At 39.7% G+C, this 21,971-nt stretch overlaps 1 protein-coding gene across 1 annotated transcript; it reads left to right on the forward strand.

The window, feature by feature from the left end:
* Positions 1-384: 384 nt before the first annotated feature.
* Positions 385-15,337, forward strand: LOC137258635 (repetitive organellar protein-like). Its single transcript, XM_067796333.1, has 5 exons — positions 385-510; positions 2,188-2,240; positions 4,196-4,318; positions 14,015-14,471; positions 14,783-15,337. Exons 1-5 carry the CDS (start codon positions 385-387, stop codon positions 15,335-15,337), a joined length of 1,314 nt encoding a protein of 437 aa, XP_067652434.1.
* The last annotated feature ends 6,634 nt before the right edge of the window (positions 15,338-21,971 follow it).

Here is a 21,971-nt window from a genome sequence, read left to right on the forward strand (position 1 = left end):
CAACTGGCCAAGTATTTATTTATTACAGAAACATATTATTGCATTTTCAATGTCAGATTTCTGGATAGGGACGGAAGCATGCGAATGTCTTAAAATAATATATCATATATGTCAGTATGTGATATATGTCAGTATGCCATATATGTCAGTATGTCATATATGTCAGTACATGCTTACGGAAATGCAACTGTGCTGGACATAATTAGAAGACGTAATGTTCTTGAAAATCAGGTTAGTGTTAGACCGAATTGTCTCTAAATAAACCATTTCAAACCTTACAGGGTGTTTGTCTCAGTTCTATCATAACCAATTCTTCGTTCCGCAGAAGGTACTGTGTGTCCAGCATGAACCTCGTCTTGAATTGACCGGCCTAAGCTAACAGTGATGACTCTAACGAAACGATTTCTGCAGATGAAATTAGATTGTGATTTGGGGCAGATGAACGTGGACAAGCGTTTTTCAAATGTACCAACTTTGACCACCAGCAGTGACAGTGTGGTGCGGAAGCTGGTAGAAGACAGGGTCGAGGTGGTTATAGTTAACATGTACCTTTAGCAATAAAAAGGTGGGAAATCGATCGGGTCGGGTCTTAGCGTGACGAGCGAACACGTTAACCACCTCCATCCCTCCGCCCTTGTACCTTTTGGCACGAGGAATATGTGTGGCATAAATCTGGGGTTTCGCCTGACCATTATTCCGCATAAAAGCGTCGAAGGTGTTCATCAGGAAAACGGAAGTCAGATAAGTGATAGTCTTGACTACCATATATGCCACGGACTTCGTGTTAGTGTGATGAATATTAGGCACTGGCTTTATTGAGAAAGTATGTTACATTGGACCATTTTCTAAATGCCATTGCGCATTTTACATATATAAGTGTATTCTCGAGGCAAAGAATTTTAATAAATGGTTTATTTGGAATATTTAAATCACGTCCCTTGTGTTAACAATTCATCAAATGTTATTGTGAAGAAGAAAATATGCCCACATGCATGACGAGTACATGGCGCAATAAAGAATCAATTAAAAAAACGATTCACATTTAGTATCTACTCTTGAATGTATATTCGAAATATAACACTACATATTTTATACCTTGATAGTTTGTGGTTGCCATAAGGTGAACCGACTGTTGTACAGAGGGGCAATTTAAATATTTACCTCGTATGCACTTCTTCGAATGTTATTTGAGGTTATCATTCATATCTGGTGCTAGATATTATAATAGATAGATTTATTTCCTCCAGCGAATGAAAATACAATGCGGTATGATATATTTACATTCAGATGAGGAACATGGAAATACAGATAGTTATAAACAGTTTACAGAAATGTTTCCAGTGACTGACGGTTGCACATGTATTGGTCATACATTCGAGCCATACATTGTTATCTATGGATATACAATATTCCGTTGGCAGTCCTCCGAGTAAGAAACATAGAATCAGTTCTTCATCATTGCTCCAAAGGCAGAAAGGCCGGAAAACTTGTTTACTATCCATGTGAATAATCGACTCGATAAGAAGATCTCTCTGGCGTTTTGGCAGTTCGCAGTAGCTAAAAACACGTTTGACAATATCGTAGCCAAATGTGCCACATATACACTCTTCTGATTGGATACGCGGAGTACTAATTTGAACTAACTTTGCAATACAGTGAAATAGATCAGGTCGTTGGATGGACACTTGCCATAGCTTATATACGTTCTGGCCCTCTCACTGAATAGTATCTATGTTGAAACTCTCTTGACGATAACTCTTTACATAGGTAGATATTTTCACCATCATGAATTGTTTTTGTAACAAATGCTGGTGGACACAATGTATGCATTTACATAATCTCTCAGGTCGTATTTATATGTTAATAGCAGCATATGGTAGATAGGTGATTTTGTACTTTTAGCTTCTCTTTCATAGCTTGAGTCAAGTAGGAATCGACTAAGTTTATAGTTTAATACATTCTTGAATGCAAAGTTTAAATTACTTCAGCATAGTTTTTCAAGGAACATAACACAACGTTTTTCAATGTATGTCTCGTGCCACAACTGTCGAAGAGTATTTAGAGAGTCCCTGGATGTTTTTACAGAAGAACGATTGTTCTCTTTCGAGTATTTCATACTCGTTAAATGTCAGTTCACACCACAGTTCACAAGCAAACAGTGCACATGACAACGTAACTCTGTTCCAGACTCCACAGGCAGATATGGGTTTTAGACCACCAAAGAGCAAACCGTTGCAACGGTTTGTGTTCACTAACATTCTGAGTTTATCACACGGTTTTTGAGTACGCACAAAAATTGAAGATTCAGTCTTTATGTACAAGCCAGCATACACCACAAGATCTTTTTGTGTTACAGTTTTCTCCCCAATGTAAAATTGTGGACATGTATGTTTTGGGGTATTACCAACCAATAAGAATACACTTTTGACGACATTATATTCAAGATGCCATTTACAAGAGTACTCAAAGCACACATTTAATGCACACTGTAGGGCACATATGGATCCACTTACAATAGTTGTGTCATCTGCTAATAACATTGCCCCATGGAAGACCGTGTTGTAATGTTTCCAGTGCGTATAACAGGTCATTTATATTACAGTGAAAATAACCATGCGGACAGAACACAACCCTGGCCAACACCTAGTTTTACAGGGAATGGAGAAGATGTAACTCCCCCTGTGTTAACACAAGACTGCATTGAAGTATATTTAATGCGTAAGATACGCCACAGTTTACCATTTATACCAAAGCGATGCTGTTTATGAAATAATCCATTGAGCCATATTCTACCAAAAGCTTTTTCTTTGTCCAGAAAAACGCAATACACTGGTGAATTTCTTTACTTGTAGTAAGCTATGCTTTCTAACAGTGTTAATGCAGCTGTTTCAGCACAGGCACCTTTACGGAATCCAAACTGATACTTGTATACCTAGTTCAGAAGCCTCATAAATTCTTTTGAATGTAAGATCATCCTCACGTTTCTTTTATTGACGATGTACGTTTTGCTTCTTCAATGTAGTAACCATACCCTTTATCATGGATTTTACAATTACGGACCTATTCATTATGACATTTTATGTGGGAACACATCCAACATCTTGATAGAGCTAAGCATAACCGACACCTGAGTCAAATATGATATGTCTCACATTTCTTGCCCAATTGGGTCGACTGAATCAATACTAACCACCATTCTGCACGCCTCGCGTCCAAGTCGATTACTTGGCATGTGTAGTAGCTTTGGCCAATATTTGATGCAGCTCACCGAACTGTTTATAAACAATGGGTAAGGACCACATTCACAAGAGCCATCACATTAATGCCTGTACCAAACTAGTCTTTACTTGCGAGAAACAGGCCCCTCCCTGCCACCTCTACTCTTTGATGTCCTCACATTTCGCACCCGTAAAGAAGGATGGGTTTTCTGTTTTGAAAAGTGTTCCAAGTGGGACTTTACCATATATCCAAACTAATTGTAAAATTATTTGTGCCTTTTTCCCGTTCAACTCCAAATAGGATACTTCCCTTGTTGAATTTAATGATGGAATCACCAGTAGGTACATATATTCTGAGACAACTTCTACAATTTCATTGCGATAATACCATGTTTCACATTGTTTAGGATTTCCACCCTTACGAAATATTATTTTTTGTGATTGAAAACTTGACATTTAACTTCCATGTTGAAAAGCATTCATGTGGAAGTCAGTTGCTCTTCTAGCCCACCTACTCGATCAGACATGAGAATAACATGATATCATGTGGAAGTCAGTTGCTCTTCTAGCCCACCTACTCGATCAGACATGAGAATAACATGATATCATGTGGAAGTCAGTTGCTCTTCTAGCCCACCTACTCGATCAGACATGAGAATAACATGATATCATGTGGAAGTCAGTTGCTCTTCTAGCCCACCTACTCGATCAGACATGAGAATAACATGATATCATCTGGAAACATCAATGTAAACAGTTCACGTCAATTAGGGTATAATTGTGCTCCCCTACGACAGGTATCAAGATTATAACCAGCCAGCTCATTGGGAAAAGACTAAATACAGTTGGGCTCAATGCACGGACCTGTTCTAGTTCGATAGGACAAACTAAACACTCAGTAAAACAACCGTTACACAGTACGCATGCTGTGACAGACGAATACATAGACTGAATAATTATAATATTCGACATAACAGGTCGAAACTTCAGAAACTTCGAGAACTGCAGACAGCGCTTCAGCAAGAGTATGCAACAGTCCTTGAGGCAGACTTCGACATCTTCTTTGGGTCACCGCTGTCAAGCTGTTATCGATGCTCATGGTGCGACACCAGATACTGACACTTTACTCTGACCATGTGGCTTTGACAGCCCTCTGTGCTTTTACCAAACTCTTCCTGGATGTTCATGTTTAGGAAAGTTGTAAAGTGATACTTTTCCTGAAATTGAGCTTTGAAGTCATGTTTGAATGTATTATATGCCCTCTGTAAGTACTAGAAAACAACAAAACAACTTGTCAATCTTTTTCTTTTTTCAACGAGTATATATTTTTAGTTTTACTGCTTATGGACTTAGATGGACTTGGATGGACTTTGATGGACGTAGTAATACCTTTTAATGTGTTTACAACACAGTGAATTAAATGATGGACAGATGAGGAGAAAGTGATATTCATCTTCAGTTTCATTTAAATTGCAAAGTGTACATATTCAATCTTGTTTTCTAACATATTTATATCTGTCGCGTTCAATTAATAAATCGTGAGATGCGCATCAGAATAGTGATAGCCTATATTTCTTTATAGTAACATATGATAAGTATATTTCATTGGGTAGGTCTTTTCTAGCATACTGGGGACAGGCACATTTGAAATTATTGGGGATTAACTTCAGTACAAATTTAAAAGCAATGATAAACTTTAACTATAAAGGGAACTTTAATAGTATTGAAAAGGAAATGAAACAATGTTCAGTTAGACATTTAACGCCAGTTGGTAGAAATATTATTTTGAAATCTTTATTTCTACCTTAAATGAATCACTTGTTTGCCTCTCTACCTAACCCTACAGATGAACAGCTAAATAGTTTTCGGAAGAAAAGTTTTAACTTCATATGGCGGGGAAGAAAGATAGGGCCAAGAGAAGTGTGATGACACAACCACCTAAGTATTTAGGAATTGAGCTAGCTGATGTTAGATTAACTGTCTTATCACAAACACTTTCATGGATAAAAAGACCGTACAGTAAATCATATTAGGTCAAACATGCTGGAACATTCCTCCCAGGAATAGATACCCTGTGGTTGGAGGATGACTTCAATATAAACACTGCTTTAGTGCCATACATTACAAATAGTTTTGGAGGGATGTTGTATCGGCATGGGCCTTGAATCTATCCAAATGTTCTGATACGATTGCTGGCATAAAGACTCTGTCATTAAAGTACAACAGTACAACAGTAATATCTCTAATAGGGGCAAATGAATATAGAATATAGGTACTGGACAGGAAAGGGTATATGATTTGTTAGGTATATGTTTGATGAAAATGGTGAAATTTATTACCTTTCGGTATGCACTTACCGAAACAAATGCCAATTCAACATATAAAATTGAAAACAACGCGGTGAAAAAAAAGTCCGCGAACTCGGAGTTCAAACGATTCACTAAATTTCCCCCAGCGCTGGGGGAAAAAGTGGTTTCAACAGCTGTGCTGTGCTGCGTTGCGCCCATAACGCATGCTCAGTGAATAGGTTCACGGAGCTTGAAACAGTGTGCTTGAAGCAGAGAAAGCTCAATGTCTGGTTTATTGACACCTATATGTCTGTCTGCCTGTCTGCTAAAGACAATATGCAATACACAGCTTCCATCATTGACCACATGCAATTTTGACTTAACACCTATCAGGCTAAACAAAATAAATTGATTCATGATTTTTGCACCCGAGTCCTGTCGCTGCCACATTATGTAATTAGGCAGGCGTGATACTTGTACACATGACATCTTTCTATGCCTCTGGGTTGCAAACACACTACATGCATTTTTCTCGGTTGACTGGATCTGATAGAAACTGGTGCAAACTCTTGTCAGTATCAAGAAGTCCTGCTTCTTACTTGGACGAATGATGGTAGATCACCATCTCTGCTGAGATGATTTTTGATTTGATCGAACGCAAATTCAAAAAATATGTATTTGCAAAAACTAACATCTCTATATACATTTTTTACGGATAACAACTTCTTCTAGTGTATATGATTTTGTTTGACAACTGTATATGAATCCATAGTGAAACAACGCATCAAGTACAACAAAAGAAGTTGCTATCCATAAAGAATCTTACTTTCTTGTGAAACTTCTAAAATGCCCATCAAACAGATCATCTTTCTGTACACTACCAATGACTACTATCAGATTTTATTCGCTCCAGAATGAAGTAAAGATGCACAAGAGAAATGTCTAAAGAGTTTGAATAGATTAACTGATAGATCAGAACATGAAAATATTAATCCGATGCCTTGTAGATGTACTGAGAGTGTGAATATGAGATGGTTCCAATTAATAATAGTGAGTAATATGTCGGCAACGTATACCTTTTTTTACAAGAGAGGAATATCTGAATCACACTTATGTACTTTCTATGGACAAGAATCAGAAACGGATTGTGTGTGAGTGAGTGAGTTAATATTAAACGTCACATCGGTAATATCTCAGCCGTATCGTGACGAGACCATTTAATATTTAAATGGAATATATGCATGTTTTCTAAATCTGTCGACGAAGGACAGTAAAATAACTCGAATATCACAGATATACTTGTATAACTAGTAATTAAATCTAAAATATTTTAGTTATAATGGTCAACACAATATAAACAATAGGCTATAGATCGCCAACTGATTGTGTGTGAAGAAGATATGGCAGGAACTTGAAGAATGGATCAAAACTGATTCAGAGGGTGAGGTTAATTTTTCAGTAGAGAATATTATTTTGTGATTTAATGGCAAACACAATAATCCATTGAATGTTGTAAGTTTGGTACTTACAAAAGGTAATTACAGAATCAGCAGAAGAAGGCAAACTGAATAGTAGGTATAACAAAGCTGAAATCATCAAACATTATGTAGCAGCAAAAGTGGTAGCATTTTTTAATTGTAATTATTCGAAATGTGTCAGCTTCTGGTCCTCCTTCCATACATTATTTGCCAATGATTAACTTTATCAAGAGATTTGTAGAACATGTACCACTGCTTAGTTTGACCGTTTTACATATTTGTGAATAGCATGATATTCGACCATGTAATCAAGGAAATGTCGTACTTGTGTGAATCTGCCTGTCTGTACTGCACTACTGAGGTAAAGTCTGTAAACATGTAACACTACATATACATGCTGATTTGACCATTTTACATATTTGTGAACAGCATGATATTTGATAATGCGATCAAGGAAATACTGTTCTTGTGTTCAAGGGAGCTATCTGTCTCTTCTGTACTACTGAAGTAAAGTCTTAAACATGTAATATTTCATACTCAGGATTAGTTTGACCATTTATATATTTGTGAACAGCACGATATTTGACAATTTGATTACAGGAACACTGTACATGTGTACTACGGAACTACCCGTGCAGTACTGGGCTGTGCTGTACTTGGCGGTGCTGTACTGAGCTGTGCTGTACTGGGCCGTGCTGTACTTGGTTTGCTGTACTGGACTGTGCTGTACTGGACTGTGCTGTACTTGACTGTGCTGTACTACTGAGGCAAAGTCTGTAAATACGTAACACTTCATGTTCAGGCTTAGTTTGAGTAGACAAATAAACTTTAGTGCGTGAAATTTTACCCCAGTTTAGATGAAGGTAATGTCTATACATCCAACTGGATACTTTTAGATAACGGAGAGCGCGATGGTGACGATGCAGCACGACCCCGACGTCTGGTTTTCGGCTCTCAGACCAATTTCTTTCAACCTGTTCCGTACAGTTTGATCGGATATCCTCTGAAGTTCAGGCACCCTGGCCGCTGTGCTCTCACCTGTGGCTGTGCAATCACGCAACTGTAGTACCCGGATGTACTGATCCTGGACTGCAGCGGTACCTCGAGGTCATTTGTTATACCTGTTTGGTTGTAATGAGCTGCAAGCCATGATATCTTGCTCAGACTAGTAACAGAAGATTGGTAAGCTGCAGTATGTATTCTTTCAATGGCGATATTCCGTGTCGCGAGTCAAGAGGTGACGTAGTGATCTGACCTTGAAACTCCTTCAAAACGAATACCAATTTCTGAAAGCTATCTGAATTTTTATTGCGAGACAGTGCACCCTCTTTGCTGCATAGTTACAACTGGAATTTGATTTCTGTTCCGATGCCTTTTTAATCCTTGCAAGAAATCTCATCAGAAGACGGAGACTGAGACTATGGCACTGAAACAGAGACCACGGTTTGTGGTCAGAATCAAACGTTTTAGCAAAAATAGAACTTTCCTCCCTTTTAGTTCAAATATCTTTGCATTATATTTTGCAAAATAAACGTGTTGTCAGCAGTGATATATAGATCCAGCTTGCGATTCATTCATCTTATGTATTGTTTCTCCCCAGCTTACAAGTCTCTTATTAACGTGAATATTGTACTGAATATAGTAGTGTTACTCCTCTGTAGTTACGTGGGTTAATTGCATCACCATGTTTATGAATTGGAACAATGATACCAATCGTCCAACGGTGTCGGAAAGTGACATTTTTTAATATGATTAATACAGTAGTTCTCGTATGGAGTGATAATGTCGGACGAGTGTTTAAGCAAATCTTATATCATGCCATAAAATCCTGGTGATTTGTTTCATTTAAGATTCTCAGTACTTTCAAAAATCTCTTCTCTAGGGATTGGTGAATCATGTATAGTTTCAGTAGGTTCTGAATTTTGAAGGCTGGTCTACTCTGTATTGTCATGACAGCTGACGTCATTGTGATGATCTACAGTATGAACATGACAAATGAGTCGCCTAAACCATTAATCCAGTGTCTAAATACTTACTTACCTGATGGTTGTCACTGTCAACATTCAAACAAATAGTGTTACAATATGCACATATATCTAGAAATACTACATCATTAAAACAATTTCTTGCTACATCTACTCAATCAATAAATACAAAAGTAATAATGATAACAAAAACTTACGCCAGCCAGCGTGAGATGCAATCCCATACAAAAGTTGAACCCATACAGGTGAACACAGTGGTGATTCTGGCTGACTGTGCAGATTACTACCCTTCCTCACTATTTATATTGACCTCCCATACCCAAGCTACTCAACACCTCTCTATTGTTTACAAATTAACACCCCAGCTCTCTGGCCATACCTGGTCACGCTTCCCTGAACATAACCCTGTTCCCATAGTATTACCGAACATAATCTAACAACAACTCCCAACAATATATAACACACTCTAACAATACCATACTACATCTATTTACAGTACCATAAACTAATTATATAAACGAAATCATCTGTGATCTTGACACGAATAAAAGATATACATAAAGATATATACTATATATTCAGACTCGGTACGCATCAGTAAATTCATCCAGTTTTCTTGGTCATTATTCACAATGTAAATCGATGTTCGGGCCTTAATAATATATCAGTGTTCTTAATGATATGTCATCTTTTAGAATTATTTTTAAATTTAGAATCGTTCTGCGTGCCTTAAGAATACAACGTTTTAGAAGATATAATAATACACAGGCAGATTTATCACGTTCTTACTGTTCTCGTAAAACCGAAGATGAACTTCACTTACTATTAGTCTGTGATGCTTTTTCTGCCTGTAAGAAGAATCTAAAATGCCCTAGTGATGCCCCCAAAATGGTATTAATGTACTCAATTCTAATAATGCTGATAATTTAAAATCTCTTGCCATTTTCATAAAACATTTGATGCCCATCCGTATGTTACAATTAAAACTATAATTCCATGTCACGTGACTGACAGTTGTTAATGAGTAAGTCAGATTGTACTCTGGGACATTAGGCCTTAACTACTGAATAAACTGAACAACTGTTTGTACTTAAACGTTTAACTTAAACATTTCAACAGTAATGTTTGGAGTTAGATATGCTATTTTCTATTGTTGTTCGTTTTTTAAAAGCGTCTGTAAGATTTTGCACGATACCGGAAATGTTCCAGACACTTCAAATAACCTTTTCGCAAACATGTTCGTAATCACCAGTCTCCTTCATAGCACTTTGATACGTCAAAGTACGTTTGACATGATGTTTGACATGATGTTTGACATGTCGCTGGTGGGCATGGTCTCTCTCGGTGATTGGCGATTACAAAGTCTGTCTCGTGTCGTTCAGCTTGTAGTCATTGTGGGCTAATCGTACTAGAAGAGGTCAAAATCGATCTCCTGAACATTGGCCTAGTCTCAATGTTCTCTCCAAATCCAAGAAAAGCCATTCCTGATCTCCCTGGATATAATTTAAATTATCCACAATCTTCTTCCTACGCTCTGTTACAGTAAAACAAAACAAAGACAAGTCTAAAACATTCAAAGAATATTATTCAGCAAAGAGAGCAAGTTATACAAAATCGCAAGTCAATTTCACAATACCGGTTTTAAATACAATACAAATGAGGCAAAATCTAAGGCAATGGGTCACAACATATACAGCAAACTCACCAAAGTCTTAGTGCGAGAGAGAAACAGTCGTGCGGAATGTAACACAGCGAGAGGTCTAGCAGCGGTTAATGATCAGGCGTTGGCGGATGCAGATGGTGTATACTCCATTTTAACTCTGTGTGTCCCAATAATAATTATTACTTAATTAATAACAAAATATACGGAAAATACACACTCGACGTCATTTTCAAAAACTCCATAAATATGGTGTTATTCTTTTCGTGTGAAGTGTCCATTTCGATTTGTGTCATCGTATTTTCTATTGTGTTAGTAAGGTGCCACTCCAGATCCACTTGTAGGGAACTTGCAATAAGAGGACTTGTTACAGAGTCCGTGTAATTTTGTTCCCTACAGAAACCTTGCAATATGTTAGAGTCTGTGTGATTTTGTTCCCTACAGAAACCTTGCAATATGTTAGAGTCTGTGTAATTTTGTTCCCTACAGAAACCTTGCAATATGTTAGAGTCTGTGTGATTGTGTTCCCTACAGAAACCTTGCAATATGTTAGAGTCTGTGTGATTTTGTTCCCTACAGAAACCTTGCAATATGTTAGAGTCTGTGTAATTTTGTTCCCTACAGAAACCTTGCAATATGTTAGATTCTGTGTAATTTTGTTCCCTACAGACACCTTGCAATATGTTTGTATGTAATTTCAGCAGGAAAGGGGTAAAGTAACAATTCGCTTGTATACCCATACAATCAATATTACTAGAGTGTTCAATTAAAATATACTATTATTAGGTCCAAATCCGATTCACTTACCAGACTGGACGAATCATACCTCGTCAGCTATATTTTGGGATTTGGAATTATCTGTGACAAATTTTCCGTTGTATCAATTTCGTAATCACAAACTTTCGGTGACATTTGAACAATTGATGGAAATTAAGACGGTTCTTTTCGCAGTTAGAGCAGCACGTGTTTTACGATGAATAACGATAAACCCTCACTGGAACACTGTATTATGTTTACACTTCTTCATGGGATCATTTGTTACAATAATTTATCAAAGACTCTGACATATCGCAAAAGGTTCCATCGCAAAAAAGCATACAAATACTCCTCCCTCCCTGTAACCAAGTTCCCCACCAGTGTGGTCGTCACCTTCAGAATGAACAGTATCAATCTCTCATTGCAGTACATGTTGATTTTCCTGCAATCTGTGCAGTTCTGTTCCTATGGCGACAACAGATGCGTTCGGGTTATTGGTATTTTCACCTCTGTCATATCCCGACTGAATTTGTTTTCATATCCTTGAACTCTTTGAAAATATTGGTCCTAGACTATCTAGTGTAGCTGGTGTAGGATTTGCTTCAGCGTCTCCAGACATTAGTAAGCGGGAGTTACAAAGTTAGACGTTGATTACCTGTGCTGGGCATTATTGTCAAAGGAGAAGAGTGGTACGAGGAAGGACCTATCTTACATGTGACAGTTTGCCAGAATATAATCTCTCACGCTCGATATGCAATTGAAAGTGTTGTTGATATATCCCCCATATCACGATGAGTGTTCCAAGGAAGCATGTCATTCTGAAGTTAGTTGACGTACAGCCTGTCTGTGCTGATGTGGGTGAATGTACCCAATCTGCCGAGCAACGAGTGTTAATATGAACCATGCTGGTGGACAAACGGAATTACTGCGGCAGGGTTTTCAGTGCAAAGTAAAGCGGTTCAATCAAATTCGAGTATTTCACGTCGTTATTGTAGAATGGGGTGTACAACTTAGGCTGCTGAATCTAACGACCTGACATTTGGTCATATTTATGATGAATGTTCCAGCATAACACATGACGTGTCACCAGCTACTGACAAATCCATACCTGGTACGAGGGAGGAGACAGATCCAGAGCGCAACGCCTTTGTGTGACCAACATTTGCATTCTTACAGGTGAACCTGTGACAGGGGATGCTGTTGGAAATGTCGTTCCTACGTAACCCAAACATGTTGTTGGTTGGTAACGCCGCACTCAGCAATATTCCAAAACATTAACAGGAGACAAAAGAATTACTAAACGAACAATAAATAAGATTCCAAACACTACACACCCATGAAACATGACAAACATATCCCCCATATGTCCAAATGGCAGCAATACATTTGAATTACGAATAAACCAATACGAGTGATTTAGATGTCCAAAGGGAAGGCTGGAATACAATTCCGTGTTAAAACAAAGATGCACCATTTAAAGTGAGCACTTAAATTTTTGCTGATTTGCATCAGTGAAAACAAGTCCAACGTGCCTTTGATGTGAAAGGGTGTTTAGGAACATCAAAAATTAAGTTAAATAATATTTTTCAGTTTGTGTTCAGACAACAATATCAATCACCAAAACGAAGCAATATTCAAGCAGTATTTGAATCCATTTTACATGCAGACTGATTTTATAGAGAGAGAGGAACTACAAGGAGACACAGGGATGCCCTCCGACATCCAACGTAACACTACTACAAGACTTACACAGGGCTACAGAGAGACTAGATCAGGGCTACACAGAGACTAGATCAGGGCTACAGAGAGACTAGATCAGGGTTAGTGAGAGAGAGAGACTACATCAGGGCTACACAGAGACTACATCAGGGCTACACAGAGACTACATCAGGGCTACACAGAGACTACATCAGGGCTACAGAGAGACTAGATCAGGGCTACAGAGAGACTACATCAGGGCTACACAGAGAATAGATCACGGCTACAGAGAGACTACATCAGGGCTACAGAGAGACGACATCAGGGCTACAGAGAGACTACATCAGGGCTTCAGAGAGACTACATCAGAGCTACAGAGAGACTACATTAGGGCTACAGAGAGACTACATCAGGGCTACACAGAGACTACGTCAGGGCTACAGAGAGACTAGATCAGGGCTACAGAGAGACTAGATCAGGGTTAGTGAGAGAGAGAGACTAGATCAGGGCTACAGAGAGACTACATCAGGGCTACAGAGAGACTACATCAGGGCTACACAGAGACTACATCAGGGCTACAGAGAGACTAGATCAGGGCTACAGAGAGACTAGATCAGGGTTAGTGAGAGAGAGAGAGACTAGATCAGGGCTACACAGAGACTACATCAGGGCTACACAGAGACTACATCAGGGCTACACAGAGAATAGATCACGGCTACAGAGAGACTACATCAGGGCTACAGAGAGACGACATCAGGGCTACAGAGAGACTACATCAGGGCTACAGAGAGACTACATCAGGGCTACAGAGAGACTACGTCAGGGTAAGAGAGAGACTACATCAGGGCTACAGAGAGACTAGATCAGACTACATCAGGGCTACAGAGAGATTAGATCAGGCTACATCAGGGATACATTGAGACTACGTCAGGGCTACAGAGAGACTACATCAGGGCTACAGAGAGACTACATCAGGGCTACAGAGAGACTACATCAGGGCTACAGAGAGACTACGTCAGGGCTACAGAGAGATTACATCAGGGCTACACAGAGACTACATCAGGGCTACAGAGAGACTACATCAAGGCTACAGAGAGACTACGTCAGGGCTACAGAGAGACTACGTCAGGGCTACAGAGAGACTAGATCAGGGCTACAGAGAGACTACATCAGGGCTACAGAGAGACTACATCAAGGCTACAGAGAGACTACGTCAGGGCTACAGAGAGACTACGTCAGGGCTACAGAGAGACTACGTGAGGGCTACAGAGAGACTACGTGAGGGCTACACAGAGACTACATCAGGGCTACAGAGAGATTACATCAGGGCTACAGAGAGACTAGATCAGAGCTACAGAGAGACTACGTCAGGGCTACAGAGAGACTACGTCAGGGCTACAGAGAGACTACGTCAGGGTTACAGATAGACTAGATCAGAGCTACAGAGAGACTACGTTAGGGCTACAGAGAGACTACATCAGGGCTACAGAGAGACTAGATGAGAGCTACAGAGAGACTACGTTAGGGCTACAGAGAGACTACATCAGGGCTACAGAGAGATTACATCAGGGCTACAGAGAGACTAGATCAGAGCTACAGAGAGACTACATCAGGGCTAAAGAGAGACTAGATCAGACTACATCAGGGCTACAGAGAGATTAGATCAGGCTACATCAGGGATACATTGAGACTACGTCAGGACTACAGAGAGACTACGTCAGGGCTACAGAGAGACTACGTCAGGGCTACAGAGAGACTAGATCAGGGCTACACAGAGACTACATCAGGGCTACACAGAGACTACATCAGGGCTACAGAGAGATTAGATCAGGGCTACACAGAGACTACATCAGGGCTACAGAGAGACTACATCAGGGCTACAGAGAGACTACGTCAGGGCTACAGAGAGACTACGTCAGGGCTACAGAGAGACTACGTCAGGGCTACAGAGAGACTACGTCAGGGCTACAGAGAGACTAGATCAGGGCTACAGAGAGACTACATCAGGGCTACAGAGAGATTAGATCAGGGCTACACAGAGACTACATCAGGGCTACACAGAGACTACATCAGGGCTACAGAGAGACTACATCAAGGCTACAGAGAGACTACGTCAGGGCTACAGAGAGACTACGTCAGGACTACAGAGAGACTACATCAGGGCTACAGAGAGACTAGATCAGAGCTACAGAGAGACTACATCAGGGCTACAGAGAGACTAGATCAGACTACATCAGGGCTACAGAGAGACTAGATCAGAGCTACAGAGAGACTACATCAGGGCTACACAGAGACTAGAGTCACCTGATACAGACCGAGAAGTGGATGTCCATGCATCACAACGATAGGTCAAGGTGTGTACTTCCATCATTAAGGAAGGAGGGTAATGTTTCTATCAGCGTATAGTGTACATAAAGAAAAGCTTATTTGAGACAGTCAGTTCTCACAACTGTAGTCAAATGCTTGGTGTACTTCAGCATTGTTATAAGCCAGCCGTTTGCCGGCCCCTGGTCCTTGACCCACACAAAGAACACTTGGACCATTGCTGCCTGAATACATCAAGCGTTTAACTATTGGGATATACCACTACCTTCGGTGAGTATCCATATCTAGACATGTCATTAACACAAAATGCAAGTTGCAATGTCTCAACAAATCAGGTTCCAAGACATCAAACATATGCACCAGCCTCAAGGTCTGTCGTTCATCCACCTGAACAACATGTGGCAGCGACTTAAATGTTGTTCTTTTGCCGTATTCTCCAAATCACTTAGGCGTACCATATTATGAACAATTCTGAGCTGTATAACTGTGGTGTGTAAGCGATCGAGTCGGGATCAGCTACGTGATTAACATCATGCAGCAGGATGACAAAAACTTGTGTTTATGAATCGCTAAAGCTGTGTCGTTGATGCGCAACATTTACAATTATTTCATGCGTATGTATGAACATGATGCCATTTACACACCATTGCCATATTCTACCACATGTCGGATCATTTTAGCACCTGCAACATTATGTAAATTTGGCGATCAAATAATTTCAATAGTTGGTCGTGTGGTCCTCGGATTATACGTTGTATCATGGTCACAGGACATTTACCGTTCCTTCGTCTGCTGATAGACGTCCAAGCACGAATCAGAAAAGTTCAACCTTTTATTGAATTTGAAAAAGGCTTTCACAATCTTACAATCTTTGGAGATCGGTATTATGGAGTCAACTAATTTGTACAAATTACTAAGAATAACATCTATCATTGATAAATACATCAAATTATCTGCTTTTGTTGTACAAAAGGCGTTCATCAACATTTGAATGTGTTTAGTGTTGTTATTGTTATAAATTGATTGAAAATATATAAACACCATGATTTTGACAGCTAGCCAATCAGACATGCATCACTTATCTTCAGTTTTTTGTGAATGTTGTAATAACTGGAAACACAAACTCAGTATTGCTAATGGTAAAGATATTTGAGTGCAGAGAAGATTTTCGTCTCGAATATAAGCCTAGAAATTGTTCCTTTGTATAACACCTGCGTGTATCCTTGATTAAAAAGTTTTGGTTGCTCAATAAAGCTCTTTGCGAACAACCTTCTAACAAACTATATTATATATTATTATAAGCAAGACTTCTTAATCCATCTGTTACAAGTCAAGGCTATGTTCGATATTCTACTTGTCCAAATTTTAACTTATGGGGTTGAAATATGGGTCTTTGAAAGTGTATCTCTTGAAGAAACACATCTTATCAGGAAACTAAATCCAGTGACAAAAAATCAAATCACCATTTATTTTTTCAGGAGAAACACCAAGTAAGCTTTCATACATCACAAATATGTAAAATGATTTCAGCTTTACGCCACTAGTAAATAATCTAAACTTTCGTTTCTTGGCTATATGTTTTGCTAGACAAAACTTTATCGTTCATAATGAACCCTGTATATCGACTGTATTCACATAACTTTCTACATCAACTATGTGGTTTAAACTACAATAAAGCATTTCATTGGAAACGAATATGCAGAGAATTAAAAAGTAAAAGTAAAAAGTGATTTTAAATTTGAATAGCCTTTATAACACATAGAATAAAACCCAGAATATTATTATGTGTTAAACATGATATTATCTTGTAGCAAACTTCCTTGGAAACTGGTCTATGGTTCTATGTAAAATTGATGCAGAAAAGATGTTCACAGTATTATAAAATTGGTGTAGGTGACGAATTTCATTACCTCCTACAGTGTAATAGTTTTGATAAATACAGTACTTAATATCTACCACTGTATTGTGTATCTGGTGCTTGAATGTTTTAGTTAAAATTTAAATGTGTAACATAGCAAAAGAACACTATGACACTATCATGCTACTATGTACCCACCATTGATAGCCCTATGTGATAGCCCTATGTGATAGCCCTATGTGATAGCCCTATGTGATAGCCCTATGTGATAGCCCTATGTGATAGTCCTATGTGATAGCCCTATGTGATAGCCCTATGTGTTAGCCCTATGTGATAGCCCTATGTGATAGCCCTATGTGTTAGCCCTATGTGATAGCCCTATGTGATAGCCCTATGTGTTAGCCCTATGTGATAGCCCTAGTGATAGTCCTATGTGTTAGCCTATGTGTTAGCCCTATGTGATAGCCCTATGTGATAGCCCTATGTGTTAGCCCTATGTGATAGCCCTATGTGATAGTCCTATGTGTTAGCCCTATGTGTTAGCCCTATGTGATAGCCCTATGGGATAGCCCTATGGGATAGCCCTATGGGATAGCCCTATGGGATAGCCCTATGTGGGCGGCTGTGTCAGTTCTCTTGGGTGAATAAATGAATAATCTCCTGGGAAGTGACAGTTGATGCAGCAGCTTTGAATAAAACTGAAACACGTTTAACACATGCATGTACACTTTGGTACTGTGCATACATTCTGGATATATTTCTGAACACATCCGACAAACAACATGAAAGGTAATACATATTTGGCAGTTTTATCACCTTAACACTCAGTTCACTTTGATTTAACCTATCAACAACGAAACGCCAGTCGGCGCACATTCGCTGAGGAAATTAATCTGAACCAATCTGAAATGCAAAATCCGAGGTACGAGGGTTGTTTGAAAAGTTCTAAGCCTCACTGTGAAAAAAAGTTACAAAGTCCACGTTTGTAATTTATTTTTCTACGTAGTCCCCTTCCAAGTTCACACACGTTTGTCAGCGATGCTGCAAGGCCCGAATCCCGGTCAGGAAGAAATCTTCTTCAGCTACCCTAAAAAAATCAGTCACAGCGGAAATGACGTCATCAGGATGGTCAATGAGTTCAAAGCCACAATCGCGGAATGTTGACATGACCACCACCGATTTGTGAACAGGCGCATTGTCTTGGTGGAAGAGGACACCTTTAGCGATCATCCCTCGTCGTTTGGCTGTGATTGCTTCTCGCAACTGGTTCAGTAGATCAGCATAGTATCTGCCGTTGATAGTTTGACCTTTTCAAGATAATCAATGAGCAGAATACCCCTGAAATCCCAAAAGCCTGATGCCATCACCTTTCCAGCTGAAGGAACAGACTTGGCTTTCTTCGGAGCTGGTGAATCAGGATGCTTCCACTGTTTTGACTGTAGTTTTGTTTCTGGTTGAAAGTGATGTATCAAGGTTTCATCCATGGTTACAAATCGTGCCACAAAATCTACGGGATCTGCTTCAAATTGTCAAGGGACGTCTGGATCCTGACACGTTTCTGTTCTGTTGTCAAGAGCTTTGGCACCCATCTTGCAGAAACTTTCGTCATTCCTAATTCGTTGGTGATAATATGCTCAACCCTCTCATGAGAGATGCCCACTACACTAGCAATATGTCGAGTAGTCAATCGTCGATCATCCATCAACATGTCGAGCACTCGCGTGATGTTTTCTGGAGTAGTTGCTGTTGAAGGCCTTCCTGAGCGTGGATCATCATCAAGGCTTTGTCTGCAACGCTTAACTTCTGCAGCCCACTTCTTTACTGTGGAAAATGAAGGAGCATGTCAGCATGTATCTGTGTTGGGGACATCCCTTTCTTTTGCAAGTACTTGATGACTGCCCTGTATTCAGTTTTGTCCATTTCCGATGATTTCAGAGGGTAAGTTTACCAAAAGAGCTGTAGTTGAGATAAAACTATTAGTACGTTTGTAGTTCTTGTGTCTATGATTCACTAAATGATTGGGGAAAAACCACTCAGGCTGAGAACTTTTCAGCCAACTCTCGTAATTTAATAACCCAACCAGCCAACTTTTCAGCCAACTCTCGTAATTTAATGCCCCAACCACAATTCGACTATTCATAAAGGAAGAACAGCTGCATAAGGTGTACCAGTAAATCAATGAAAACAGTGATGGCATCAGGTGTCCGGGATACTCGTGTCTCTTTCGTATTTAAATACCGCGATAATATTGTTCAGAAACAGACAACTCCTGTGGTAATCATACAGTCTTTGTCCGAAAGAACGTTTAGGTTTCAGAGGATCAGTATGTTATTTTTTATCTGTCACTGTGCCATCATGTGTAGTTCGCTAAACTCACTTGTTAATCCTCGTCATCACTGTGTATTTTTCAAGAATTACTCGTGTACTTGTTATAACAACTAGCTTCACACGAGTCATGCCTACAAAGGACATCTAGCTTCGCACGGATATCTCCTGAGCTATGTTGGTAGCCATGCTTACAAAATCTATATCACGGGGGCGTGGTGGGCGTGGTAGGCGAGCTGGCTAAGGCGCCAGGCTAGTGATCCAGTGAGGTTGAGGTTTTTGTCGGTGTAAAAATCTTGGAGTCACCTTTGTGTGCAGACTCTTTCAATGTTGTCACAACCCCTAATATACAGTACACAACCCTGTGCACTTAAAAGACCCCACGAATCCGTTGGTATATGATCAGATGCACACATGAACACTTGCATACACCTAGTTGCGGGTACAGCAACGTGCAGTAAACTTGGACTGTGACTATGTGTCCCAGTCCACCCAGCTGTCAATTGGGTACCTCGTTAGGATGAGAGAGTCACAATAAACTCGGTGCGCCTAGTGGCAGGAAGAGTTGTATACTCCCCAGGGAGTTCAGATTGAAATACGATGTGCTGTTGAGATTGACATCCAGTGATCGAGGGGAAAATACCAGCACCTTGAGCATGCACTAGTGTGTGGATATGTGCGCTACATAAATATCCTATCTATCTATATCCAGGACAAACAGCCTCAGACAATATCCCCTGGGTTGTGTTGGTAGCCATGCTTACAAGATCTATATCCAGGACAAACAGTCTCACACAATATCCCCTGAGCTGTGTTGATAGCCATGCTTACAAGATCTATATCCAGGACAAACAGTCTCTCACAATATCCCCTGAGTTGTGTTGATAGCCATGCTTACAAGATCTATATCCAGGACAAACAGTCTCACACAATATCCCCTGAGCTGTGTTGATAGCCATGCTTACAAGATCTATATCCGGGACAAACAGTCTCACACAATATCCCCTGGGCTGTGCTGGTAGCCATGCTTACAAGATCTATATCCAGGACAAACAGTCTCACACAATATCCCCTGAGCTGTGTTGGTAGCCATGCTTACAAGATCTATATCCGGGACAAACAGTCTCACACAATATCCCCTGAGCTGTGTTGGTAGCCATGCTTACAAGATCTATATCCAATACAAACAGTCTCACACAATATCCCCTGAGCTGTGTTGGTAGCCATGCTTACAAGATCTATATCCAATACAAACAGTCTCACACAATATCCCCTGAGCTGTGTTGGTAGCCATGCTTACAAGATCTATATCCAGGACAAACAGTCTCACACAATATCCCCTGAGCTGTGTTGGTAGCCATGCTTACAAGATCTATATCCAATACAAACAGTCTCACACAATATCCCCTGAGCTGTGTTGGTAGCCATGCTTACAAGATCTATATCCAGGACAAACAGTCTCACACAATATCCCCTGAGCTGTGTTGGTAGCCATGCCCACAAGGTCTACATCCAGAACATGGCCAATACCCGTATTCAAATTACTAAATGCCTACTTTAAGAAATGACTATAGTATTCGTTTAATTGAAAAGAAGCCATGCACAAACGATATGATTCCGCGTTTGCACATTGTGTTTCATAAATGCTTACATCAAAGGCCCTCAAATAACAAAACAATTTTAAAAAATAATTTCGAAAAGCAAAAAGGACCAACATGGTATCGATTTCAGCCAACCCAAAATGTTAGATTAATAAAAGAGTCAAAAATGGCGAGATTTATACAAATTCCAACACTTTGTCGTTATGTGACGTGTGTTAACCAAGTCTGACCATCCGATCCTGACAGTCGTCTCTTACGACAAGCATGGGTTACTGAAAAGCCAAATCTAACCTAAATCTTAACGGGTTGTGGCGTGATGAAAAGGTGATATGGGTATAGGTTCACCTATATCAAACGAAGAGACCAGGAGAACTAAGTCCTGGTTGTCTTTTAGCTTGTGGACAGTTGGGTATATCTGTTTCAATTTCTACCCAGGGGAGCGTGCCTTGAGTGAAATGAGGACATGTTTTTCAGAAGCCATTCCTTCTCGGTCTCGTGTCGTTTGCACGACCCGGAATAAACAGAATGTGCGTGGATTTAATGAAAGTTCTAAGAATTAAGATTAAGGTCAACAAAAATGGAACTACTCCGATCAACTGACCAAAATGAGAGATTACAAAACACAGGCAAAATATAGCTTCAGTGAAAGAAAGGACTGTAAATGTTTAACAGTTTGTTTACGCCTTCGTTAGGTTTAACAAAACGCATAGTGACAGATTCACTACCTGTGACTTGGGACACAAAGGGATTGAAAAGTTTACTATGCCTAACGCAAGTTC

This window comes from Haliotis asinina, chromosome 12 (genome assembly GCF_037392515.1).
Source record: "Haliotis asinina isolate JCU_RB_2024 chromosome 12, JCU_Hal_asi_v2, whole genome shotgun sequence".
Taxonomy (NCBI): domain Eukaryota; kingdom Metazoa; phylum Mollusca; class Gastropoda; order Lepetellida; family Haliotidae; genus Haliotis; species Haliotis asinina.

Coding starts and splice junctions, on each gene's coding strand:
- LOC137258635 (XM_067796333.1), top strand. CDS start 385: ATGACTCTAACGAAACGATTTCTGCAGATGAAATTAGATTGTGATTTG. Junction 511..2,187: donor ACAGTGTGGTGCGGAAGCTG/GTAGAAGACAGG, acceptor ACTCTGTTCCAG/ACTCCACAGGCAGATATGGG. Junction 14,472..14,782: donor CAGGGCTACAGAGAGACTAC/GTCAGGGCTACA, acceptor AGACTACGTCAG/GACTACAGAGAGACTACGTC.